Source organism: Bos javanicus, chromosome 15 (genome assembly GCF_032452875.1).
Source record: "Bos javanicus breed banteng chromosome 15, ARS-OSU_banteng_1.0, whole genome shotgun sequence".
Classification (NCBI taxonomy): Eukaryota; Metazoa; Chordata; class Mammalia; order Artiodactyla; family Bovidae; genus Bos; species Bos javanicus.
In genome coordinates, this window is record NC_083882.1 from 65957686 (window position 1) to 65985663 (window position 27978).

At 42.3% G+C, this 27978-nt stretch overlaps 1 protein-coding gene, 1 long non-coding RNA gene and 1 other non-coding gene across 5 annotated transcripts in view; 2 read left to right on the plus strand and 1 right to left on the minus strand.

Moving 5' to 3' along the window:
- The first annotated feature begins 37 nt into the window (after positions 1 to 37).
- On the plus strand, positions 38 to 19303 carry LOC133226968 (uncharacterized). The gene is made up of 2 exons (XR_009729681.1): positions 38 to 7105; positions 9686 to 19303. It is a non-coding gene; the product is annotated as an uncharacterized LOC133226968 (long non-coding RNA).
- On the plus strand, positions 11682 to 11753 carry TRNAC-ACA (transfer RNA cysteine (anticodon ACA)). Its single transcript has one exon. It is a non-coding gene; the product is annotated as a tRNA-Cys (tRNA).
- SLC1A2 (solute carrier family 1 member 2) overlaps positions 18288 to 27978 on the minus strand; it is a 168946-nt gene continuing 159255 nt past the window's right edge. For all 3 annotated transcript variants that reach the window (XM_061381134.1, XM_061381135.1, XM_061381133.1), the window contains one exon: positions 18288 to 27954. In XM_061381134.1, coding sequence (XP_061237118.1) covers positions 27883 to 27954 — 72 coding nt within the window. In that variant the 3' untranslated portion in view covers positions 18288 to 27882. The remainder of the gene's footprint in view (positions 27955 to 27978) is intronic.

Below are 27978 nucleotides of genomic sequence, written 5' to 3' on the forward strand. Positions count from 1 at the left end.
GACTAGATGAAACACAAGCTGGAATCAAGATTGCCGAGAGAAATATCAATAACCTCAGATACACAGATGATATTATCCTTATGGCAGAAAGCAAAGAAGAACTAAAGAGCCTCTTGATGAAAGTGAAAGAGGAGAGTGAAGAAGTTGGCTTAAAATTCAAGATTCAGAAAACCAAGATCATGGCATCTGGTCCCATCACTTCATGGGAAATAGACATGGAAACAGTGTCAGACTTTCTTTTTCTGGGCTACAGAATCACTGCCGATGGTGACTGCAACCATGAAATTAAAAGACGCTTGCTCCTTGGAAGAAAGCTATGACAAACCTAAATAGCATATTTAAAAGCAGAGACATTACCAACAAAGGTCTGTCTAGTCAAGGCTATGGTTTTTCCTGTGGTCATGTATGGATGTGAGAGTTGGACTGTGAAGAAAGCTGAGTGCCAAAGAATTGATGCTTTTGAATTGTGGTGTTGGAGAAGACTCTTGAGAGTCCCTTGGACTGCAAGGAGATCCAACCAGTCCATTCTAAAGGAGATCAGCCCTGGGTGTTCTTTGGAAGGAATGATCCTGAAGCTGAAACTCCAATACTTTGGCCACCTGATGTGAAGAACTGATTCATTGGGAAAGACCCTGATGCTGAGAAAGACTGAATGTGGGAGGAGAAGGGGACAACAGAGGATGAGATGGCTGGATGGCATTACTGACTCAATGGACATGAGTTTGAGTGAGCTTCGGGAGTTGGTGATGGACAGGGATGCCTGACATGCTGTAGTCCATGAGGTCACAAAGAGTCAGACACGACTGAGCGACTGAACTGAACTGAACTGAACCTTTCAAAGAACCCACCTTCCAATGCGGGAGACTTAAGAGAGGTGGATTCTTTCCCTGGGTTGGAAAGATCCCCTGGAAGAGGAAATGGCAACCCACTCTGGTATCTTTGCCAGGAAAATACCATGGACAGAGGAGCCTGGCAGGCTACCAGTCCATGGTGTTGCAAAGAGTCGGACACGACTGAAGTGACTTAGCACTAGCACCTGACTTCAGTCCTTGAATCTTCAAAGTAAAACCAGAAAGAAGAAGATGAAGGTGGGAGTCTGTGCACTAAGGCTGTGTGGAGTGGAAATGAAACTGGGTTGCCTGGGTGATGGGACCAAGGGTCAGAGTACAGCTGATGGTCCGCATTTTCTTTTAAATCACTCCCTTGTGTTTTGAAAAGGATTCAAAGATGCTTAAAGGAGAAGGAAATATTAATTAATTGCCGTTTAGTCATAATACTGAATACCTCCTCCTATGTACTGGGCGTGTGCTGTGTGCTGGGCTTCACGTCTTTGTCTGAGGTACACAGAGAACTGTGGCAGAGGACCCGCTGCTGTGACGGGGGCTGTAGAGGAGGGTATCTGTCTACAGAGGCTGGCACTGACTGTTTATCATCTACCTGACACACTATTTAAAACATGTGGTGTGATGGGAGCAACTTAAGTATCCATCAACAGATAGCAGGATAAAGATGTGGGGTGTGTGTGTGTGTGTGCACACATGCACAAGCACGTGTGTGAATATTACTCAACCATAAAAATGAATGAAATCTTACCATTTGCAGCAACATGGAGGGTATTATGCTTAATGAAGTAAGTCAGGCAGAGAAAAATACTGTATACTTTCATTGATATGTGGACTCTCAAAAATAAAATAAATGATTGACTATAACCAACCAGAAACAGACTCACAGATACAGGGAACAAGCTAATGGTTATCAGTGGGAGGAAGGGTTGGAGGAGGGGCAAATAGGAGAAGGACTAAGAAGTACAAATTACTAGGTATAAAATAAGTAAGACATAAATATATAATGTACAGCCCAACTAATATTTTATAATAACTTTGAATGAAGCAAAGCCTATAAAAATATCAAATCACTTTGTTGTACACCTAAAACTAATTAACATTGTAAATCAACAATGTTTCAATTTGAAATTTTAATTGAATTGAAAAAATGTGTGTGCTTATCTGTTAAGTTATTTAACCTCTCTGGGGCTGTATAGGTCTTAGAATATAGCTTACAGTGTTATCAGAACTAAACAAATTAGCATCTTGAAGGTCTCAGAATAGTGTCTGGCACAGAGCACACATGTGTGCTAAAATAAGGAAACTGAAATAAGACTCACACAGCCATGTGAGATCTAGTACTTTATTATTCTCACTCTGCAGATGGGGAAACGAAGGCATGGGAGCACGGTTGCTCAATTAGTAAGTGGCAGAGCCAGGATGCCAACATGAGCAGCCTGGAGCCAGCGCCTACTTCCCTTCAGTTCAGTTCAGTTGCTCAGTTGTGTCTGACTCTTTGCGACCCCATGGACCACAGCATGCCAGGCCTCCCTGTCCATCACCAACTCCCGGAGCTCACTCAAACTCATGTCCATTGAGTCGGTGATGCCATCCAGCCATCTCATCCTCTGTTGCCCACTTCTCCTTGCACATTCAATCTTTCCCAGCATCAGGGTTCTTCCCAATGAGTCAGTTCTTCACATCAGGTGGCCAAAGTACTGGAGTTTCAGCTTTAGCATTAGTCCTTCCAATGAATATTCAGGACTGATTTCCTTTAAGATGGACTGGTTGGATCTTCTTGCAGTCCAAGGGACTCTCAGGAGTCTTCTCCAACACCACAGTTCAAAAGCATCAATTGTTTTGCGCTGAGCTTTCTTTACAGTTCATCTCTCATAATCATACATGACTACTAAAAAAACCATAGCTTTGACTATATGGACTTTTGTTGGTAAAGGTCTGATTTTTAATAATATGCTGTTTAGGTTGGTCATAGCTTTCTTCCAAGGAGCAAGCGTCTTTTAATTTCATGGCTGCAGTCACCATCTGCAGTGATTTTATAGCCCAGAAAAATAAAATCTGCCACTGTTTCCACTGTTTTCATGTCTATTTGCCATGAAGTGATGGGACCAGATGCCATGATCTTAATTTTCTGATTGTTGAATTTTAAGCCAACTTCTTCACTCTCCTCTTTCACTTTCATCAAGAGGCTCTTTAGTTCTTCTTTGCTTTCTATCATAAGGATAATGTCATCTGCGTATCTGAGGTTATTGATATTTCTCTCGGCAATCTTGATTCCAGCTTGTGTTTCATCTAGTCCAGCATTTCTCATGATGTACTCTGCATATAAGTTAAATACACAGGGTGACAATATACAGCCTTGATGTACTCCTTTTCCAATTTGGAACCAGTCTGTTGTTCCATGTCCAGTTCTAACTGTTGCTTCTTGACCTGTATACAGATTTTCTCAGGAGGCAGGTCCAGTGGTCTGGAATTCCCATCTCTATCAGAATTTTCCACAGTTTGTTGTGATCCACACAGTCAAAGGCTATGGCATAGTTAATAAAGCCGAAGTAGATGTTTTTTCTGGAACTCTCTTGCTTTTTCGATGATCCAACAGATGTTGGCAATTTCCCTTAACTCAATATTTCCCTATTCCCTATTTCCCTCAACTCCTACATATACTGCCTGAACCATCTTTTTTTTAAACTTTTAATTTTATATTGGAGTATAGCTGATGAACGATATTGTGATAGTTTCAGGTGGATAATAAAGGGACTCAGCCATACATATACTTGTATCCATTCTCCCCTAAACTCCCCTCCCATCCAGGCTGCCACAAAACATTGAGCAGAATTCCTCGTGTTATACAGTAGGACCTTATTGGTTATCTATTTTAAGTATAGCAGAGAGAACCTACGCATCTTTTCAGCAGGAATGATTCTCATTACATCTCTTAAAGATGCTGGCATCAGCATTGACCAGCTAGTAAATGAATTTCAGAATCATCTGGGACTCAAACAGTCTGTGCCTATTAGTTGGTTCTAAATACAGCACATATTACTTGTCAGTTTGGTGTTTGAGGAAAAAGTCAATCCCATACCAAATTGTGGCTCCTGATTTTGGTTTGGAATTATTCTTTTGACTAAATGAATTTGCTAAAAGAATCTAGACCTCTTCAAAGAAGGGACGGGCTCATTTGGTGTTTTGTCTTGTTTCTTAGAGTTAGCATTAAAAACCCCAAATTTGGAACAGCCTCAGTGGTCCAGTGGTTAAGAATCCACCTTCCAACGCAAGAGGCGAAGGTTTGGTCTCAAGTTGGGGAAGAAGATCCTACGTGCCATGGGAATGCAGCCTTCCAAAAAAAGTTTTTTAAAATACAAAATTAATGGTCTACTCCATTACTATGGAAAGGTAAATAGACAACAAAATATCTGTTTTCTGGAAAACTCTTTATTCCTAGAAGTCTTTCTTTTGCTGGAAATATTTTCTGTCCCCCAAAGTATCCTCCAGTTTATTAACAAATTATACAAATGAGTTAAATATCAAATAACATCAGTGGGACCAGATGAACTGACATTTCCTCATGCCTTCAGAATTTAGGGTAACATGATTTGGATAAGATATTCTCTACTATCCAATATGGCAGAAAGTGAAGAGGAACTAAAAAGCCTCTTGATGAAAGTGAAAGAGGAGAGTGAAAAAGTTGGCTTAAAGCTCAACATTCAGAAAACAAAGATCATGGCATCTGGTCCCATCATTTCATGGGACATAGATGGGGAAACAGTGGAAACAGTGTCAGACTTTATTTTGGCAGGCTCCAAAATCACTGTAGATGGTAATTGCAGCCATGAAATTAAAAGACGCTTACTCCTTGGTAGGAAAGTTATGACCAACCTAGATAGCATATTCAAAAGCAGAGACATTACTTTGCCAACAAAGGTCCGTCTAGTCAAGGCTATGGTTTTTCCAGTGGTCATGTATGGATGTGAGAGTTGGACTGTGAAGAAGGCTGAGCGCCAAAGAATTGATGCTTTTGAACTGTGTGTTGGAGAAGACTCTTGAGAGTCCCTTGGACTACAAGGAGATCCAACCAGTCCATTCTAAAGGAGATCAGTCCTGGGTGTTCATTGAAAGGACTGATACTAAAGTTGAAACTCCAGTACTTTGGCCACCTCATGCGAAGTGTTGAGTCATTGGAAAAGACTCTGATGCTGGGAGGGATTGGGGGCAGGAGGAGAAGGGGACGACAGAGGATGAGATGGCTGGATGGCATCACTGACACAATGGACATGAGTCTCAGTGAACTCCGGGAGTTGGTGATGGACAGGGAGGCCTGGTGTGCTACGATTCATGGGGTCGCAAAGAGTCAGATTCGACTGAGTGACTGAACTAAACTGAACTATCCAGTAAGAGTAAGGTGCCTGAAAAATGACCTCAAAGGCCAGGTTGGTATGAATGCTCTAGAAGCATATTTAGTCCAGCTATTAATTCTTCTAGGGGGAGTGTCAAAATGAATGGAAGAAAATATGTGTTATTTAGGTCAGAACAGGACGTTTCTGAAAGAAATTAATCCTAGAGATGATGAAATATGCTTAATTGGTGGTGCTACTGGTAAAGAACACACTTACCAATGCAGGAAAGGCATGTTTGATTCCTAGATTGGGAAGATCCTCTGGAGAAGGAAATGGCAACCCATTCCAGTATTCTTGCTTGGAAAATACCATGGACGAAGGAGCCGTGGCGGGCTACGATCCACAGAGTCGCACAGAGTTGGACACGAATGAAGTGACTTCGAACAGCACAATCCAGGAGAAGCCCAGCCACCACCCAGGGTGGCAAACTTTCATCAGGCTTTTCCTCTAACACTTCAGTAACCAGCACCCAGGGCTCACCCCCAGGGGACCCGGAAGACGCAGACATGGAGCCTACCATTGTCTGTGGAGAAGCTATAACTTGAAGTAGGAGAAAAGTAAATGACATTTAACACAGCAGGCTGGGAAAGCTGAGGGAAGCCAAGAAAGCTGAAATCACAGAGATGTGATTATGTCTGTGGGAAGGGGTGACAAATGCAAGGAGGAAGGGAGGAGACACCAGAGATGGATGGCATTAATGGAGGAGATATGATGACGGATGGGAATTAAGCACATCTCACACTGCCCACTCCAGGAGGAAACACCACCCCCTGCCGCCCCCCTGAAATACACACACACATACCAGCTCGAAATGAAAATTAAATCAGTCCACAGTGTCTGGGCATCCTCCCCCTACTGTATTGCTGCAAATATGGAAGTTTTTTGAATCCAGTAGCTGGATTACAACCTTCACAATAAGCTTCCTGTTCCCTGCAGTGTCCTCTGCACTTGCAGGAATGCCCGGCACACAGTAGGTACTCAGTCATGCATGTTGATCAAATGCACCGGAGAAGCATAGCAAGAGACACATCTTACGTGGCAAAAAATGGAGAGACCTAATTCACTGGCTGCTATTGGAGGTTTTTTCCAGGGTATTTGAATGGGGATATGGAGTCTGGTTATTTTCAATCCAAGTCATAACTTAGAATTAAGCTGTGAATATATTCCCCAGGCCAGCTGCCGAAGAGTTAGCAGAATGCCACCCAGCTGTCAAAGTGGACCTAACTAGTGAGTGCACTGACGGTGTATAGAAGAGTTTCTTTTATACAGTGATGCATATAAACAAGGGACGTGGGCATGGGCGGGGGGGCGGCCAAGTCCTAGCCAGGCACTTCCAGTTGGGAAGGGACATGACACACACTATTGTTCCCATTTGAGAACGGAGAGTCCAACTCAGACTTTCTGTTAAAGTCAGCAGATTGAATGTAGTCATTTAAGTGTTTTTCTTAATGCTTACACAAGGACTTCCCTGGTCGTCCTGTGGTTAAGAATCCATCTGACTATGAAGCAACATGGGTTTGATCCCTGGTCTGGGACAATCTCATATGCCTTTGAGCAGTTAAGCCCTTGCACCACAACTCCTGAGCCCAGGTCTGTAACTACTGAAGCCAGCGTGCCCTAGAGCCTGTGCTCTGGAACAAAACAAGCCTGCAGTGAGAAGCCCTGGCACTGAAACTGGAGCATAGCGACTATAAAAAGCCCTAACAGAGCAACAAAGACCAAGCACAGCCAAAAAAAAAAAAAAAAAAAACTTACTCAAATGATAGCAAATGCATCCAAAGTTTAGACCAATCCACACAAAAAGACTGAAAGAAGACACTTAAGCAGAAAAAGAGATTTCGACAGATTTTGGAAGACTCAAAGTAAATGGTAAGGGATTCCTGATTCGGGCTGTGTAGGAAGCTCTAACCCGAGGTGTGTGCAGAGCAAGTGTCTCTGGGAAGAGGTCCAGCAGAACCCAGGAGAGCCCTAGGTCTTGAGGCATCACGTGGACAGAGTGTGGGTGAGAAATGCAAAAGTGTGACTTAAACTTGCGCTAGGCAAGCTTGGCTAAAAGGACACACCTGTCTTGGGCTTTGAATCTTGAGTAAATGACACACAGACAAGAGAGACGCAAAGAGAGAATGATGGCTGTAGGAATGTGGCAGCCATGGCCAGCGGCAGAGCTGGTGGTGGAGGTTATGGTGGCAGCATTCTCCCAGCCTCCAACTACCCAAGACAAGAATAGAAAAAGGGGTATCCTTTCCTCCTAATGGACATTATGTGTGAGTGTGCTCAGTCATGTCTGACTCTGTGACCCCTTGGACTGAAACCCTCCAGGCTCCTCTGTCCATGGAGTTTTCCAGGTAAGAATATTGGAGCAGATTGCCATTTCCTCCTCCAGGGGATCTTCCTGACCCAGGGATTGAACCCATGTGTCTTGCGTCTCCTGCCTTGGCAGGCAGATTCTTTACCACTGTGCCACCTGGGAAGCCCAGTGGACAGTATGCCTGAGAGCACCTTATTTAACATATTTGGGCCTCAGTTTCTTCATCTGTTAAATGGGGTTAGTGACGGCACCTATGTCATAGAGTTGTTGTGAGGATATAGATAAAGATATCCATTCCATAGGTCAGTGTCTACCACCTAATACAGGTTCAATACGTGTTAAACAAGAAACTGCCCATGTGCCCAACTAGGCAGCAGGAACATTCCCCAAAGCAAGAATCCAGCTGGAGAAAGGACAGACTTTCCTTCTGACTTCCATCATTCAGAGGACAGTGAGATGCCCATTCCACTGGGGCAGAGATAAAGGTATAACAATAGTATTGTTAATTAACAATATTTTTAATTAGTCAATTCATAATTTTTGTTTCCAATAACATAGCTGGTTTAAAAAAAATCTCATTCCTAATTTGAAATTGGTGCATTTAAAATATAATTTTTTGTGATTGTGAAACTCTGGCCTCAGTCTTCAAAAAACAACTTATTTTAATGCAGCCAAGACTGCCTTTATCTCTGCTGTCTCTCCCCCATTGTGCCTTTGGAAGCCTTTTTTGGCTTCCACAGGGAACAACTGAGTTCCCTTTCCTTCAGGACAGTTAGACATACATCATCCTCAGATCGTTACCGAATCATAAATGATTTTTTTTCCAAATGAGGCTGCCTCAGAGAGGAAACATTTAAGCTGAAACCCAGAGCAGGAAATAAATTTGCCTAATATATCAGGCAGCCGTTAGCAGTACAAACAACTGCAAATTCTCCGTGGCCCCAGATAACCAAACCGAATTGCCCACTGTATGCTGTGTGCCCATTCCAGGTCCCAGACAGACTCTGCCATCAGAGCCACCGAGAGACCCTGGCAAATGGCACAGTGACTAAGTCAAATACTTTTATTACCTCCCCAGAGGGAAGGAGAAACTCTAGAAATGTGAAAACATGTAGAGCTGGAAGAAGTTAGCACTTTTCAACCCCAAACAAAATGGAGAGATGCTTTGTGCCCTAAAGGTCAGCTCAGCCTCAGAAACAAAGTCAATTCAAGTACATGGTCATCATGTCGATTGTGAAAACCTCTGCAGAAACTAATGTGGCATCCAGCATAGTCTTCCTATGAACAAAAGGTAGAGAATGTTTGTTCTATGAACAAAAGCAGAAATTGTTTCTGAGTATCCTCTTCATGTGCATCAAAAAAGTATAATGGAAAGAGAAGGGCCTACTAGGAGGTGGGATTAAGGGTCATTGGTGGGGGGTGGGGAATGGACTGGCTTCCAGGGAGCTAGATCAAAACCTAATCAAGAAATTTCTTGGGGGGCCTCTAATGTCTTCCCATCAGGATTTCTGAAATTCTGTGGCTCTAGGTCTTCTGTTTGTCTCCTGTCCAGATGGGAATAATTTAAGGTGACTATAGGGCTTCCCAGGGGCTTCCCTCATGGCTTAGAGGGTAAAGCGTCTGCCTGCAATGCGGGAGACCTGGGTTCAATCCCTGAGTCGGGAAGATCCCCTGGAGAAGGAAGTGGCAACCCACTCCAGTACTCTTGCCTGGAAAATCCCATGGACAAAGGAGCCTGGGAGGCTGCAGTAGTCCATGGGGTCACAGAGTCGGACACGACTGAGCGACTTCACTATGGGGCTTCCCTGCTTGTTTAGACGGTAAAGAATCTGCCTGCAATGCAGAAGACCCAGGTTCAATCCCTGGGTCAGGAAGATCCCCTGGAGAAGGGAATGGAGACCCACTCCAGTATTCTTGCCTGGAGAATTCCATGGACAGAGGAGCCTGAAGGGCTACAGTCTATGGAGTCACAGAGAGTCAGATGTTAGTTGTTAGAGCAACTAACACTTTGACTTTCACTTTTCAAAGTGACTAAATTGATCCTATTTCACTATGGGACTATGTTGGTAGGAGGGGTATGGAAGAGAGATTAGGAGCTGCAGAAAACTTGGATTTTTGTTTGTTTGTTTATTGGTTTTCAGGCCAACAGGAGCCACATCTGAACCATATGCAGAAATGTCCACACATCACCCCAAGATCCTGGGCTTTGAGCGTGGTGCCACAGTTGGGTGAGACTTTGATATGGTCTCCATTGGCCGAGTGGTAAACAGATTTTGCCTTTGGAAAACAAAGTGCATCCGATATCAGATGACAAGAGAAGTGGGCCGTAGTAATTTGTTAGTGCTGGTCAACAAATGTTTCTCCATCTCCCGCATCCTGAGAATGCAGTGAGACTGCATGCCTTCTCCCTTGGGGCTGGGTGGGACCCTGTGATCCTTCTGGCTAATAAGTTGGAAGCCGAAGTGACATTTCACTGTTCATGTTGAGGACCTTCCTGGAGCTCTTTCCTCTGTTATGAGATAGTAGCTGTTTGATCATTGAGGGATTGAGAGTAACTGCAGTGAACAGAGTGACCTCTGTAACCCTAACTATGGTTGAGCCAGTAACTTATCATGCTGAGGCCACCAAGACCTGGGTGCTCTTTGTCACTGCTGTGCAACTCAGACTGCTACAATGAAAGACGGCAGATATAAGACAAACATAAATCACAACCTCTTCACTTGCAGTCATTGATAATCAAACAGGATTCTTCCCTAGTGAGCACAGATGGCAGCTGGGAATCCCCCTCACTCTCAGTTGATCAGAGTTGACACTCTGGATGACACTCATTGGCCTATTGACTTAGCAAATGTTTTAAGGAAGAGAAAATGTTCTAACAACCTGGGCCAGCTAAGGACAGGTGTACGTTAGGACTACAGGTATCTTTTGAGATCTTCTCTTTACCAAACATGGGTTTCATGGTTCCTTGGAGCAGTTAAATAAATGATGCGGACGTTATGTGATGATAAGCATGACCAATCCTCTTTGAATGAATGCCCTAAAGTCTCATGCATAACTGGACTTCCAAATGAGACATTGAGGATTATTGCATTCAGCCCAGAGGTTTAAATGCCATTAAAACAATCAATAATGAGGCAACGTACTCTGCTGGGTTATTTGGGGAAATGGAGCCAGTATAGTGGGAGATATTGAAACCAGAAAGACCTCCAGGCCAGCTTTTTAATTTTTAATTAATTTTGGCTGTGCTGGGTCTTTGTTGCTGCATGGGCTTTTCTCTAGTTGCGGCAAGCGGGGGCTACTCTCTAGCTGCGGTTCCCAGACTTCTCACTGCAGAGGCTTTTCTTGTTGTAGAGCATGGGCTCCAGGGCTGGCAGGCTTCAGTATTAATAGTTGAGGCTCCTGGGCTCTAGAGCACAGGCTTAGTAACTGTGGTGCATGGGCTTAGTTGCCCCACGGCACGTGGGATTTCCCGGATCAGGGATTGAACCCGTCTCTCCTGCATTAGCAGGTGATTCTTCATCACTGAGCCATCAGGGAAGCCCTGAGCCAGCTTCTTCTTAGGTCTCTAAGTTTCTCAATCTCTGTTTATGTTACCTGTGAAACAGGGAGGGTGATAGCACCTGCCTCACAGAATTGTTACGAGAAGACAAGCACCCAAGGTCTACAAGAGGCTGCCACGTGTGGAAGGGAAACTGTAGCAGATGCCATAGGTATTCTGCCCAGATGCCCTTCTCAGGTTCGTCCACCCATCTCGTAACTGCTGTGTTGACAGCTAACAGCTCATGGCTGCTTCTTCTCTAGTGGATGGCTTTCTGCAGATGAGAGCTGCCTACCCTGCAGGTTCTGCCCACACCTCCCCTACGGGGCCCACAGTCACTGACTGACTGATACAGGTGCCAAAAACAAGCTTCCTTTCCTCAAGTGGGGACAACACAAGGTTAGACTCTCCCTGAAGCTATCTTCTTGCTCGGTTCTTCCCTTTCCCTCTTCCACTACTCTCCTAGTCTCTTAGGGTTTCCCGAGAAGTACGCCTCAGACACACCCTGTGAACTTGAATCCTGTCTCAGGTTCTGCTTCTAGGGATACCACCTATGATAATAGCTACTATTAATCATAACTATCAGGCTCCTCACTGATTCCCTGGTGGCTCAGATGGTAAAGCGTCTGCCTACAATGCGGGAGACCCAGGTTCGATCCCTGGGCTGGGAAGATCCCCTGAAGAAGGAAATGGCAACCCACTCCAGTATTCTTGCCTGGAAAATCTCATGGATGGAGGAGCCTGGCAGGCTACAGTCCACGGGGTCGCAAAGAGTCAGATGCGACTGAGCGACTTCACTTTCATCAGAGTGTGGCCATGCCCTGAAGCAGCTGCAGACTGAAGAGGGGCGCCATTTTGAGGTGATTCTAACACAGGAATGGATGAGCTCCCCAAACCAAAAGGTTCCACAAAGTTTCTCCCAAGTTCTGTTTTTGACACTGTTAGGGGAGAAAGCGAACATCATTCTTGCAAGAAGACAAGGCAATGGAGAAAAGGATGATGGGAAGAGAAACTGCCTGGAATAGACTCAGCCAAGGGGCTCTGAGGGACCTGCTGGGTTGGCCACATTCCACAGCAACAGCTTTTCTCATGACATTTGTCTCTACTACTACACACAACGCTGCAAGCTTGGGACTCCCCGAGGGCCTTCTATGTGAGGAAAAGGATTGCTTCATTTCTGGATGTCATGTTCTCCTTCCTGTTGGAAGAGCAAGCTCAGGCTTCCATCCCAGTGAGAGGCCACTTGGGTAGGGCTGAGATTCAATTCCCGTCCCTGAAGAAATCCAGGGCCTTCCCTCATTGTCAAGAATCAGAGCTTTGGTGAGTAGCAGAAGAAAGTGTAGAGGGGCACCAGGAACAAGAGACTGAAAGGCTCGTGATGTTCATAAAGCTCCTCTAGGAGTAGAGATTATCCCGGGCTGGGTCAGGAGAGGTCATGGTCTAACAATAAAGCCCAGATTTTTGGAAGACCAGCTGAACTCTGTTTTACAGGCTAGTGTCAGTGTGGTATGGCTGAAAAAGAGGCCAAATTGGGAAAGAGAAAGCCAGACTTCTTCCAGCTTAGTCACTAAGAAGCTGTGACTGATAGTGCTAAGGATGGTAACAGTGATGTTGATGACATCTATCATTGACTGAACCCTTAATATGTGCCAAGTACTGTGTTAACTGCTTTATGTAGCATAGGCATGATTAGCCCCATTTCACAGATGAGGAAAGTGAGGCTACATAAACTCTCCAATAGTCCATAGTTGGAAAAGTTACAGAGTCAGGATTTAACCTTGGTTTGCCACTGTATTACCTCTAATTCATTTTAATTATGCTACTGATTTCCTCATCTGCAAAGAAAATGAAAGTGTTAGTTGCTCAGTCATGTCTGACTCTCTGTGACCCCATAGACTGTAGCCCGCCAGGTTCCTCTGTCCATGGAATTCTCCAGGCAAGAATACTGGAGTGAGTAGTCATTCCCTTCTCCATGGTATCTTCCCGACGCAGGGATAGAACGCAGGTCTCCCTCATTGCAGGCAGGTTCTTTACCATCTGAGACCCCAAGGAAACCCCCATCTGCAAAAAGACATGGCTAAACTTCAAATATTTGCCCCGAGGTCCTTTCTAACCTTACAGTTTGAAATGATTTCTGTCCTCCTTACTAAGAGGTGAGGAAAGTTTGAGATCAGGAGAGTAAGCAACTGGAAAAGAGAAGCTGGGTTCCAGTTGAACTTTTCACTCAGATGAAGGCAGTTTGGAAATTCCTTGGCCCCTCCTTCTGTGAGCAATACATTACCCAGGCCTGGAAAGCATCTGAGAAGTGACAGAAGCCGTTGGAGAATTCCAGGAGAGTCAGCTCATGCAACAAAAGGAGTGTACCGTAGATGACAGCAGTTCTATATTTGTCTTTTTTCCTTCACTAGTGGCCTCTAGATTTTTCCAGACAGTATTTGGAAGGCTGAAATCTGATCACCCTAAATCACAGACAAAAATAGATGTTGGGGTTTTGCGTATTCATTCTGACCCAATCAAGAGTGACAGGGGAAATGCAATAATGTTTTATTTGTCTGCTTATGGAATTCAGAAGAATTTAAAGTCACTGCTTTTATTTTTAAAATTTTATCCATTTATTTATTTTGGCTGCACTGGGCCTTCGTTGCTGTGCACGGGCTTCCTCTGGTTGTGGCGTGAGTGCTTCTCTTTGCAGTGGCCTCTCTTGCCGTGGAGCATGGGCTTTAGGGCGCATGCCCTTCAGTAGTTGTGCTGCAGGGGCTGAGTCACCCCCCCGCGTGTGGAATCTTCCCGGACCAGGGACTGACCCTGTGTCCCCTGCACTTAACCACTGGGCCACCAGGGAAGTCCTAAAATCACTGCTTTTAAATGTTTGAGGGTAAGAACAGTATTTCTATTGGATGGCTTTTGTTCTCTTTAGACTGTTCTTGAACAGGCCGTGGAGGTCAACTAACACTCCTGAACGTCAGCCTCTGTAGCTCAGTTTTTCTTACCATGACATGGGAATTAAAGATGGCCTCTCACTGCCTCAGTAAGAAGATGAATGAACGGAAGTTTAAAAATTACCAGGAAGGAAAGTATTATTTGCTGGGGACTCCACAGTCTTTTATTCTGGCGGGCCCACATCAACTGTGTGGGCATCTCCACCCATGCCTTCCTGTCTGAGCTGAGCGGTGACGAGCAGGGAGAGCACCTCGTGAATGCTTCCTTGGAGGTGCCTAACCCTCCGTTACCTGTGGTTCTTTGAAGTACCGAGTCCTGGCTTCCTGTTTATGTCACCGCGCCTGGAAGGAGAGATGCCCAGAAGGTTCAGGGCCGTAGGTGGTAGCTGCAGAGCCCTTTATGGCTCCACAATCTTCCACTGTGGGGGTACAGAGTGCAGCTAATTGGGCTATTAGTGGTTCTTGGGGTAGGTAGAGATATTTCTTGTGACTTCCTCTAGCTTCTTCCTTCAAACCACTGTTTGCATCATAGCAAGCAACCTGCTGATGTTGGGTGGAGTTGCTGGGTGTAACACATTATTGCTTAAAGAAGAGGTCAAAGGCTGAGCGGGCCCTCTCTGGCTATGTCAGAGCTGTGCTCTCTGACCGTACGTATCATGTGAGCCTGAGGAAAGAAGGCTTCAGCTTTAAATTTAAATTCCTCTTTTAAAATGCTTGTTTTGGACTTCACCAGCTGTCCAGAGGTTAAGACTCCGTGCTTCCACTTCAGGGAGCATAGGTTCAATCTCTGGTCAGGGAAGTTCCACATGCCGCACAGTGTGGCCACACACACACACACACACACACACACATCATATAAAAGGGACTTCCCTGGTGGTCCAGTAGTCAAGGCTCTGCCTTCCAGTGCAGGGAATGGAGGTCCCATCCCTGGTTGAGGAATTAAGATTCCACGTGTGGCCAAAAATTTAAAAATTTAAATACTCTGGTTTTGTCTGCCTCGGTGTTCCTGCCAGTGAGATGGACTCCATTAAATAGCCAGCAGTGTATGAATCACCAAGAGTTCCATCAGTGGTTCACAAATGAGTGCGTTCAAGGAGCCATGGACAAATAAATGGAAGATTTGAAGAGGAACTTTTCAGTCATGCGTGCATACATACACAGACACACAGAGACACACAAAAACACACATTATTTTATTTATTATCTCTAGAAGCACATGTGTCAAAGCCTCCCTAGGTTGTATGCCCAGGAAACATACAGAAACATTCATATCAGCCTTATTTAACATCAGAAAACAACTGGAAATGAGGCAAATATACCCTGGCAGGAAAGTGAGTAGCCAAAATATGGCACATTTCACATACTATGTAATTATACAGAAATGAAAACGAACCACAGCTACTTGTAACAGCATGAATAAACTGAGAAGCATGTTAAGAAGAAAAGAGACGTATTGGAAAAGACTACATGCAATGCAATACCGTTTTTATAAAGCTCAGAAATAAGCAGAGCTTGTGGAGTCATGCATATGTGTGAGATTTATAAAAAACTATTTTTAAAAGTAGAGGAATGATAAACAAAATTTCCAGTAGCAGTTTCCCCTGGGGAGTAAAGCAGCTGAATGGAATAAGGAAGGAGTACAAAGGTCAAGCGAAATGCTTGGTGATGTTTTAGTGCCTACACTGGCTTACCAAGTCATAGGATTCTATAGCATGCTGCATTGTAACTTAGATATAGATTACACATGTCCTTTTGTATGTATGAGACATTATGCTAGAATAATCAGATTAAAAAACAAAATTATCTGTAGTCATGATAACTTACCCAGCTGATAGAATTCAAATTTCAGAGTTCAGAAGTTTAGAAAGTATCTACTTCAAACCCCTAATTTTACATATGTCAAAATGACTTCCAAATTGCTAAGGGACTTGACCACATTTGCAGAACCCTTTAGTGACTGTGCGAAGGTCAGAACTCCTGCCTGCTGGTTCCTAACCTATAATCCTTCCTTCCATTCTCAGCCTCCAAAGGATTCTTATTATTTTTCTTCTTCTGCTTCTTCTTCTTTCAATAAGTGAAACCAGTATAGTAAGTGGTCTTACAACCACTGTGGGTGGATTAAACACCTCTGTTCCAGAAGAAAGGGCAAGCAATTAAAACATGGGGATTATAGCCCCTGAACAAGCAAAGTCATGTTTCTTAGGAAGGAGTGGTTGATAATGATCAAATGGCATCCATACTGAAGTGTTAAGCTAACTTAACTCTAATCGGTGGCTCTCTGCTACTTTAAAACAAAACGGCAGCCCAGAAATTTACTGATGAGCATATTTTCTGTAAATAAGATTTTAATAACATTTGAACATGGATGTGATGTACACTTGACTCCAAGAGAATAAAGAAAAGTGTCTTTTCAAAGGAAGTGTCCATTTTCATCAACAATTTAAATTGCTAGCATTGGTGAAAAGTGTGGTGTGTCACATTTAGGTACTTATTTAAAAATCAAATATTTGCCTCCTTATCCTCCCCCAAAAGAATGAGAGACAACAATTCAACTAATCCAAAGTATCCTATTAAATCTGTGGGTTCTCTGAAGTGCGAAAAGAAAACATGTCTTGTTCTCAATGGGGGTCCATTCCTATATGTCTACCTTTCACTGGATGAGAATCTCATTCTGCTGAATGTGACCCTACTCTTGAAGACCATGCATTTTATTTCTACAATGTAACATTAAATGCTAGTCACTTACTTCCATAGCATTGGTTTTTCCAATACTAGAGAAAAACTTACTGTGTTGGATTTACTGAAAGACTACATGTTTGCATACTATACTTTATGAATAATTTAAGGGTATTTTTTTAATGGCCTAATAGCCATTAGAGCTGTTCATCAGCTCTTTTCAGTTTTATTCCTGGACACCAGGTCAGGTTGCCCTTTCCTGTTTCCTTGAAGTTAGGTAGAGACATGTGACTTGTTCTGGCTATTGATAAATGAGCAGAAGTGAGGCATTATCAATAACCTCAGATATGCAGATGACACCACCCTTATGGCAGAAAGTGAAGAGGAACTAAAAAGCCTCTTGATGAAAGTAAAAGAGGAGAGTGAAAAGTTGGCTTAAAGCTCAACATTCAGAAAACAAAGATCATGGCATCTGGTCCCATCACTTCATGGGAAATAGATGGGGAAACAGTGGAAACAGTGTCAGACTTTATTTTCCTGGGCTCCAAAATCACTGCAGATGGTGACTGCAGCCATGAAATTAAAAGACGCTTACTCCTTGGAAGGAAAGTTATGACCAACCTAGATAGCATATTCAAAAGCAGAGACATTACTTTGCCAACAAAGGTTCGTCTAGTCAAGGCTATGGTTTTTCCAGTGGTCATGTATGGATGTGACAGTTGGACTGTGAAGAAAGCTGAGCACTGAAGAATTGATGCTTTTGAACTGTGGTGTTGGAGGAGACTCTTGAGAGTCCCTTGGACTGCAAGGAGACCCAACCAGTCCATTCTGAAGGAGATCAGTCCTGGGTGTTCTTTGGAAGGAATGATGCTCAAGCTGAAACTCCAACACTTTGGCCACCTCATGCGAAGAGTTGACTCGTTGGAAAAGACTCTGATGCTGGGAGGGATTGGGGGCAGGAGGAGAAGGGGATGACAGAGGATGAGATGGCTGGATGGCATCACTGACTCGATGGACATGAGTTTGAGTGAACTCCGGGAGTTGGTGATGGACAGGGAGGCCTGGTGTGCTGCGATTCATGGGGTCGCAAAGAGTCGGACACGAATGAGCGACTGAACTGAACTGCACTGAACTGAGGCACACTGCATTTGGAAGGGCGGTTTAGGAGTCAGTGTAAAATCTGCCCTGTTCCTTTCTTCTTGCATTTGGTAAAGGCAGAAGCACAAGGAAGAAGTCTCTCTCAGACTCCCTCAGTGAGGATGGTGTGGACCAAAGTCCCCCAGACAAACAGTGATGGACATGTCATATGAGTAAGAAATCAACCTTGGTTGCTTTAAGCTCCTGAGTTGTGGGAGATAACCCATACTGGCTGATTCACAAGCTTAATTTTGATTATATGCCATTTTTGTCCAACTCATAACTTTATAGCATAAGATGTAACTCCACTGTATATTTAGGCTTCCTAGAAAATATTAATTTAGACATTATAGGTTTCAATTCACAAATTTTTCCAAAAGGAACACTGCAGACACTTACTATGTAATAAACACTAGCTTAAAATTGGAATTGAAGGAGAGTCAACAGCCAAGAGAAATTGGAATCCACATTTATTAATGAGAGATATATACATAGAATTAAAACACTTAGTGAAATATTGGATTTAAAGATTATTTCCAGTATATAAAGAATATCCAGTTATTTTACACATGTAATGTTACAGTAATCAGTCCACATTGTAAGAAAGCTAAAGGTGAAAGTAAAATACTTCAAATACCCAAAATGTGCTTTGCCAACAAGGCATTTCCTAGTACCATATGTAAGAAACACCCCCAAATTAGTTGAAATTTTTTATCTTTTTTCATTCATTAAACCCAATGTGCTATAGATGCTCTACGTTACATGACTTTAGATCAATGGGGATTGTGAATGTGAGGGAAACAATTACTCTTATCTTTCATTCTGGATACACACAAGAATCTTCAAAGGGAATTCTACCTAAAGGCTAGATTTCTTTCAGTAAGGTTTCCATCCTGAATATGACACAAGTTGAAGAAGCCACATTTTCAAGGAAAAAAAAAATGTGCCTGTTCACACTTACATCCTTTCACCCCAGTCTCTGGAGTAGACACTGAAAATTAACATGCTTTGTGCCCTCAGAGGATCTCCTAAGCTTCACATTTCTTGTGAAAAGAGAGGAACACTCAGTGTTCCCAGCTGCACATGGTCATTTTTTTCTGTCCTTAAAGAAGGAAAAGGGGGTTACAGGAGCTATAGACCTCATAGCATTCAACTCAGTGATAATTAGAATGTGTGTTTGGGAGGCAAGTATATAATTGCATTAGTTAACCTTCTCGTCAAACACTTGAAACACACACAAAGCCTAGGAGCTAGAGGTCCTACTCCCTTCACATATGCGGGATCTGTGCTTCACTAGCTGTTTTTTTTTTTTTTTGCAATCCCCGCAAGAGCATACTGACCATGCTTGTGCTTCTCATGCTCTTTCTAGAGACAGCTGTGCAATTTACTACCAGAAGTGTGCTTTTGTGGGATTTTACCTGCATGGCAGTTAGTGAATGCCTTTCCTGTACCCCAACTCAAGAAACCAAGAGGGACAAGGCTCTTCACAACCTTTAAGTCATGAGCATGATGATCGGTATTTGGCAACCAAAGAAGCAGAACTTTAACCTACAGACATAATGCTAACATGCTTATGCTCAGCAGATGAACCTTTCGTCTCTTTGAGCTCAATTTATCAAGCAAATACAAATGTCTTGGCTGCAGATAAATGTCCTTGTTCTAAATCTACCTAGGCCTAGATAATCAAAAGTTCCACAGATGTATTCACTGGGTACTACATAGACATCAGATGACCTTTGACTAAGGATCATGACACATATCCAACACCCCCTTGCCCTGAATCACATATTTACAAAGATACTGGATACACACAGACTTCCAACCAATCATCAGTACAAAGGATTCACAGATTAGTTCTTCACTGATATACATTCCCAAGTCACTTTAAGAAAGAGGAGAAATGATTTACCACTAGCTATCTAAGAAGGAAAAGAAGGGTTTTCAAAACATCAATCAACATGTCTACTGCACTTAGATAAACAGCCAAAAAGAACATTTAAATTAAATTACAATACATCTATATACCATTTCACTGAAATTACACATAGGTACCTACATTATAGCTACACTAAGTGCATAGGCACTTTTCTTCATGCGTGACCCTGTGTTACTGTGTATACACAAGAACTTCATGCTTGACAGCTATCTGTACTTGAAAATCACAGATATAATTGTTGCCAGTTGAGGGCACATCTAATCTGATTGCTTAATGAGGAGTGGATTTAAATACACACCAGTACACTTTCTATGTATCTATTTCCTAAAACATAGCAAAAATACTAGCCCTACAATCATATTATCAGAAACTGTGTTTGGCGGAAGGAAGACCCTTCCTTGTCTTCGCAGTGATTACTGATTTGTCTTTTGGGGAAATTTACATAGATTGCTACTCACCTGAGGACAGAATCTACCTGGGCTGCTTCTGAATAATTTCAGTGAGACTTTAAGCCCCATTGATAGAGTATTGCTTCATAGCTGGTACTAATGTGTTTTATTTTAACCTTAAAAATATGTGCTCAGTTCACATAACAATGTGACATTTACTACCAATTTGCTTGGCAAGAATGAACTGCAACAAATCTGTACTGATTGGCTTCCTCACACTCACCCTCAATCTCTGCTATCCGAAGTTTTCCTAAGCTAATTTTCACATAAATTATTAGGAAGGCATGGAGATTATAGAGATGATTCCACTATTAATCATCTTATTTTTCATGTTCTTGGAGAAAAGCAAAATTAGAATGCTTAGGTGGAATAACCAGATGTGGTATCAAAAATAAAGAGTCAGCACCATTCCTTGAGTTAAAAAGCCTAATTGTTTAAATATTATACATATCCTAACCAGCTAAAGGATTTAACTGACTCTTTGTTCTTAATGGTCATTTTGTTCATTGCATCGCAAAGGACTGAGTTGTTACATTTTTCAAATGTGACTGTATGCTCAGGAAACAATGACAGCTCTAAATTGCTGTAGAAATGTCTTGTGCTTGAATTAGTTGTAATTATACATATGTGGTTATATAGAAAATACCGTAAGAAAATATCTGTCTGCAAAATTACAGATACTAAATAGATCCATTCAGTCTACACTGAGTTCTTTATGGTTTATGAAGAATAGATACAAACCTATATAACATTATTAAAGGCTAAATCAATATTAAATATACACTATCCAGGACTCTAAATAAGTTTTCTCATGCTTTTTATAAATAACAGCAAAGAAGCCCAGGGATTTGTTTAAATAAGAATGTAAGGTTGGATTGGAGGAATCTGTGAATTTTGGAGAGTACAATACTGATCAGAGGGCAATATATTTTCCTTGGTAACATAAATTTTTACCAGGAAGCCAAAATATGTCTGCTGGCAGCAAGATCAAATTAGATTCACAGTTTGCCAGCTCTCTCCTCGAGCCATAGAAAACAAATAGAAAAACAATATACAAAAATCCTCACAAAAGTATCTTTTTATATACAAATCTCTAGAGTGACCAGATAACCTGGTCTGTCCTGTGCAACATGGAAATGTAATGCTGAGATTTCCTGGGGGAAGGAGTGAAGGTCATTTATGGAAAGATTTGGCTGCCAAAGGATGAGATCCGAGTAAGGAGGAGAACTCTCCTGGGGAAGTAAGAAACCAGAGTACCAGCTTGCTGATCATACATCTCAGAGAACTTGCTACATGGGGGCGAAACCTCAGAGATAGGCTAAACTAACTTCCTGGGCTAGTGTGTGCATTTCTGTCCTACCAAAGGCAACAGACTGTTTTTAGGCAGCTTACATGGTTGCCATGAGAAGAAACAGAACCCCAGAAGGAGTGAGGCTCCCACTGCATCAGCTCCACCTCCGCGGGGAAAGACGACAATGGTCATGGTCATAAGTTACGTTCTAACACTCACCCAGGGATGAGGGGTGTCTCTGGAGAAATTGGAGACCTGTTGTTACCTGGGCTCTAGGTCAAGTGCTGACTCTTCAAGGTACAGGGATCTGTTCAGTAGCAGGTTTTATCATCAGCCCCAAAGGGCCCTGTATAACAATCAGAAGGACTTTAAAATATATCGAAATGGATACATGTTCCAGAGGTAAGAGAGTGAGGCACGGCTGGACATAGGCAAGCTGATCAGTAGTTACTCAGAGTGAATGAAATAACAACTTGAGGGCTTCTCTTACTTTTTCATATGCTCTTATATGGGTCATACTACTTGATGCTCTGGTGTTAGGTCTTCTGCAAGAAAGATTTAAACAAACAGAAACTAACTCTATCCTTTCAGTACTAGCTATACATCTCTCTGCCCCGCGTTTACAGAGCTGAGGTCTTTGTTAATGAAAATGAAATGTTAATGAAAATGAAAATGTTTGTGGCACAGTAACACAAATCCTATTCTGTATTTAGCAGAAGTTTGGACAAAGAGCAGGGATGCAAACAGCAGCCCATTGCAGTGATACTGGAATGTTCAAGAGTGTTCAAAGGCCATGGCTGGTCACACGCCCCCTGCAGACAGACCATGCATCTTATTCACTTTAAAAACTCTGAGCATAGAAGATCTAGGATCACCAATACAAGTCCACTCTTGTAAGATAGACCTTCTCCACCTGTGATGGGATGACCACAGTGAAAACAAACCAAGAGGAAATTTTGAAAATGAACTCAATCAAACATCTCTGCAAACCTTTCCAGAGAAAGGACTTGGCTCGATCCCACCCTGTATGTGGATGTGCGTGTCTGAGTACTGGTGGAAAGGAAGGTATTTACAGACAGCTGCTGTTATTGTGTAAGCCTTGCACCAAATTTCATAAGAGTGTTCAAGTTGATTTGCCAAAGGCTCCCAAATTCCCATACTGCGTTGGCAATTAGGACCGTCTGGAGGAAACTGTGTGTTTTGGGTATTCAGTGTGGGCTCTGTTGCTACAGCAGGAATGATGCAAGACCTTGAGGGAGGCCACAGATTCATCCTGGCCCCTCATGGTGACTGGGGCAGCATTTTTCCCTGAGCTGAATGGCTACTTCCACTAGGACAGCACATTAAGTAAAGGACAGTTTTATAAAAGGAGGTTGGTTTGTATTCCCAAACACCAAATGGTAGATGAACATGGCCATCTTCCAAGCTTGTTCTAAGACATCAAATGAAGAGAGAGGCTTGAACTTAATTTCTCCCAAAGGGAATGAGAAAAATCCAAATTGATTATTCATTATTATGGGCTCCTCTGACTTACAATACAAATAAGTAATGTGTTATAGCAGTAAGTAAGTATCCCAGGCAGAGCTGGTGGTAAAGAACCTGCCTGCCAATGCAGGAGACATAAGAGACGTGGGTTCAATCCCTGGGTGGGGAAGATCCCCTGGAGCAGGGCATGGCAACCCACTCCAGTATTCTTGCCTGGAGACTCCCATGGACAGAGCAGCCTGGCGGGCTATGGTCCATAGGGTTGCAAAGAGTCGGACACAACTGAAGTGACTTAGCATGCACATATAGAAGTAAGCCTCTTAAGAAAAAGAAGTTAAAGCAGAGATAATTATATGGTGGTTTCTTAGGAATGGATGGGCATTTTAATAATTTAATCTAGCCTGTCCTTTTTTTTTCCCCCCAATGGTGCTAATGTGTAAAGTGACTAGTGTAAGTTGTATGAATAAAAATGGGCAGAGTCTCAGTCAAATGTTTCTCTTCCTAACTGCATTATTTCTCCTCATCTCTGTTATTTCTGTTATTTCCTAAACTAGCTGTGCTATGAAATTAGATACTACTCAATTAAGATTCCTTGTCATCTGTTCTAAAAGCAACCTTTGCACTAACTTGGATGGTCATTTACTAAACTGAGCAACAATGATCACTGGAATAAGAAGAGAGGAAAAGGAAGAGCGGAAGTTGAATTTTCTTTTCAGAAAAAAATCAAAAGCAACTGATGTCTGAATAGCTTTGCACTCACTTCATCCCAGAGACCAACCTGCCAATAGTGCAACCTGTCTGGGTTGGTGCTCAGTGGCCCTTCTTGGTTTTAGACAAAATTACCAGATACTGAGACCATTTATCTTCTTTGACAACTAGATTTATAAAACTCTCACTTCAAAATTCCTTCAGGCCTTTTGCTTTTAACCTTAATCTTTTCAGGCTCCTGGATCATCATATTATATTCAAAGAGCAAGTATTATATAATTGGAAAATCCCACTTGGTCCCTTTCCTTGGTTTGGAATGAATTTATTTGGAGAATAAGCAAAGCCCAACCAGCAACCCATGCGACTGTATGGCCCCAAGCACTGAAGAGTAATGAAGTGGGAATGGCCGCCTCCACTGGGTATAAATTCTGAGCATTTAGTCATCACACCAGGCAAGAGCTGCTGAGGCTTGTTTATCAAGAGTCTGAATGATAGAGAATTCTCTCTGAACATGTGGGTACCTATTTGAATTCACTGCTGAATTTCTAACAGCTACTTGGTTCAGATCATGAAGATCTGCATGCTCTAGATGACTGCCTTAATTCTCTAACGCTCTTTGTATGGAAAACATAGCACAAACAGAACCCTTGATTCAGACAAAAGTGAAATATGGTACCATACCTTTTGCTATTGGGAACAAACGGAAGTGTGGTATTTGCAAAAACACGGCAGGATTGGGTTTCCCTCTGGAGATCCGGTAGGTGAATTGTTGTTACTTAGTCATTAAGTTGTGTCTAATTCTCTTGCAACTCCAAGGACTGTAGTCTGCCAGGCTCCTTCGTGTCCATGGGATTTTCTGCCTGACTCCAAAGTGGCTTCTTGACTAGATATACACTCGCAAATGACATATGTCTCTGTGCACAGGTGGAAACGATCTGAGACTTTCTAATTAACCAGCTGTTGGGATTCCTGACCTTACTGACCAAGAGTACATCTCCCCATAAACTGAATTTCCCCTAACCTTTCTTAGCATCCACCAGTTCAAATCCAAAAACCAGGCATTTTGGCAACCTTTCTTTAGACTTTCCTGAACATCGAAGCTGATGAGTAGTTAAAGAGAAGTCAATATTTATATTTTATGGAACATGGCAATTCTGCAGGCTACGGGTTGTGTTTCCACTCCCAAAAATAAGAATCAAATCTGATAACTACTTGATTCAGAACTTACCATCTAAAGTTTTATATCGAAGATCTGAGTGATTTAGATGATTGCCTTGAATTTCTGGTGCTCTTTTCATGGGAGGCACATCCCCAAAGGTCTAAGATAAAGCTCTGCCTTGAGAGCTACTCCATTCTTTTCACGAATAGGACTTGATTCATTGAATTGTAGTAGGTAATCAAATGATGATGCCACTTGGGTTTTTCAAAGGATATAAAGGAGAAAGGAGAGAATAAAAGTCTACTTGCTTTTCTCCTGAAATGGTTCTGATTCCTAAATATAGTAAATGAGTCCATAAAAAATGATGTTGCCAAAGCCCTGACTTAACAGAACTTACAGGGTACAGTGTGTATATCTAGCCTGCCATGTCTGTGTACAAATGTAACATTTATGCATGATCAAACATGAATGGAGTGTTATAAGCATTCATATTTGTGTTTGACTTGTTAAAATAAATCTGTGCATACAACTGACAAGTTATAATATCCTGTTTAGAAAATGGTTGTTAGAGGTATATTCTGGATCGACTTGTCCTGTTTATGGCACATATGCTGGACAAGGAAACCCCAATGGGCATGGCATGAGAAGAATGAGAGCAGCCTAAAAAACCAGAGGACACAGTCACATGTCAGTTCTACATATACCCTGGGTTTTCAAGCTACTCCTGAATTTGAGAAATTGCTTATTTTTAACTGATTTGTTGAACTTCCAAATAAACCGATTTCCTAAGGATATTCTCATGAAACTTACTGCATACAGTTTCAAACTAGAAAAACCCGCTTTGTTAAGCTGAGCAACTAGTTTCTTCTGAATACACTGTCCCCTTATATATGTATAGGCTAACTCAATAACTAGGAAAAAACTGAAGACAAGCAGTCATGGAAGACTTTCAGGCAGAATCTTTGGAAGACAATCTTGAGACCACTCCTTTGAGCAGCCTGTCAGTATGTTCAAGTGCTAAGCTGGCCTTAAACAACAAAACCACCTGTTCCTAGATGGACAGCTACATCCTTCTCCTCACCATAAAAAATGCCCTCGGAAGCCTGACTTAAAGAGACTCCTTAACAGTTTCACAGTTAAATCCAGGAACCATCCCTACAACCCATGACGTCTACTATAAAGGATGCATTTGCCACTACTACATTTCAGCAAGCCCTTGGCCACCCTCTTAACCGTCCATCTAATGAAAATGAAGACCAATGCATTATTTTCTTTTAAAGCAAAGAGCTACTTAATACTGCTCAATAGTGACTGTTATTAAAAAAAAGAAACCAACTAGGGTTAAGAGACAAAACTACTAGACTTTCATGTCTCTTGTGTGTTCCAGAGTTTCCCTACATGAAAGAGTAAGGTCACAAGGAGTAGGTAATGAAGGGCATGTGATGTCCATACACACCTTCTCCTGTGAAAACTTGGACTCTACAACTATCCATGAATATCTCAGTACACATCTGCTGGCCTCAGATGACCACCCTGCTCCCACACTGGACCAAGGTTTGCAACATTCCTTAGAGTCACCTTATGAAAATACTGTGGGTTATTCAGTAGACAATGATAGTACAGACACTGGAAAACACAGCTTGGAGATGCCTGCAGCATGCAAGGCACTGATGAGTTACTCCAGTATTATATTACGTATCCCCGCAAACTTCCACAGCTTGGAAAAGATTCCATCTGTGAAGTTCCGTAAAGCCACACTTTTCCCCTACTCTATGGTTCAAGGCTGCCTTGACTTTGCTGTAGAAATGTCACCTTTATAGGATTTCGCACATATGTTTGTTTTCTGGTTCTTTCCACAGAGAACACTGGGGAGGAAGATGGGTTCTGCTTTCAACTATGCCCTGTAATTGGTTTTCGGTGCTTTGATAAAATATAACAAAAAGCTCTCTACATATTAGATGACTAATCGTGTTTTGGTTTTGCTTTTATCATGAGATTAGTATTAAAAGAGGCACAGCCAACGTAACTGTTTTCCATCTGTGAGGACAGTAAAATGATTAAGTCTTTTAGTCTGATGAGAATATGACAGAAATAATTTGGAGATGAAGATAGAAACCCAAATAAGAATTTTATGGACAAAACATAGATCAAATAATGTCACTTGATTTCACTATCCAAGGTGATGTAACCCAAACACAAATTTGAATCTGGTTAAAATTTGTGTTGACTGTGCTCTCCAAGTATTGTCAATATATACAGCAATTCTATGTAAGCTACACCCTAATCCATTACCGAATTTAGAGCAAGTTATGAAACATACTTTGAAATTCAACAATTATTCCCATAGACTATGTGGGGTAGGGCAGAGACTCAGTGGGTTCCGTAATAGGCTGCTCTTAAGATATGGCTCCAAATGTGACTCTCTTTGAAACATTTAGTCATTCAACTTAAAGAGAGAAATTCAACAGAAGAGAAACTGTCAGAGTTCCCTAAGATGGGTACTTTCTTTTCACCAAAAAACACAAGGGCAAACGCTCTAAGACGTTGAAGGGGATTTCTTACAAAGGCTCTAAGAGAATCTCTTCTGTGCTACCAGGTGAGGCTGGGGAACACTGGAAAGAGTAACACACCAAGTGTGTGCTCATTATTCCAAATCCCCAGAATGTGCCACATGCCTTTAGTTGTGTCTCCTGGAAAAGAGAGCACCCACGCTTCTACATCTTGAGAGAAAAGGGAAGCTGGCAAGAATGCGTCTTCAATTCAAACTGATTCCTCCAGCAGCATCCATTCAAACACTAATACAAGTGAGAAAATGAGACATTTACGAAGCATTATTTGGCAATGACACACAGCACCGTGCCTGTCACTGACTCACAACAGATCCTCTAAGCCTCAGCTAATAGATTAAGTAAACAGAAATAGATGTATTTTTTTTCTTTTTAAAGAAAGCTTGTTTATATCCTCTTTTACCATAAGATACGTTGGGGGGTTTATTCAAGAATTTGCTGAGAGTCATATCCTTATTTTTCATGTTTCCAAGGTTCTTCCTCAACACTGCAGTCGGCTGACTTTCCATTGGCTGCCAGAGTTACCTGAAAATAATTATCATCAACATC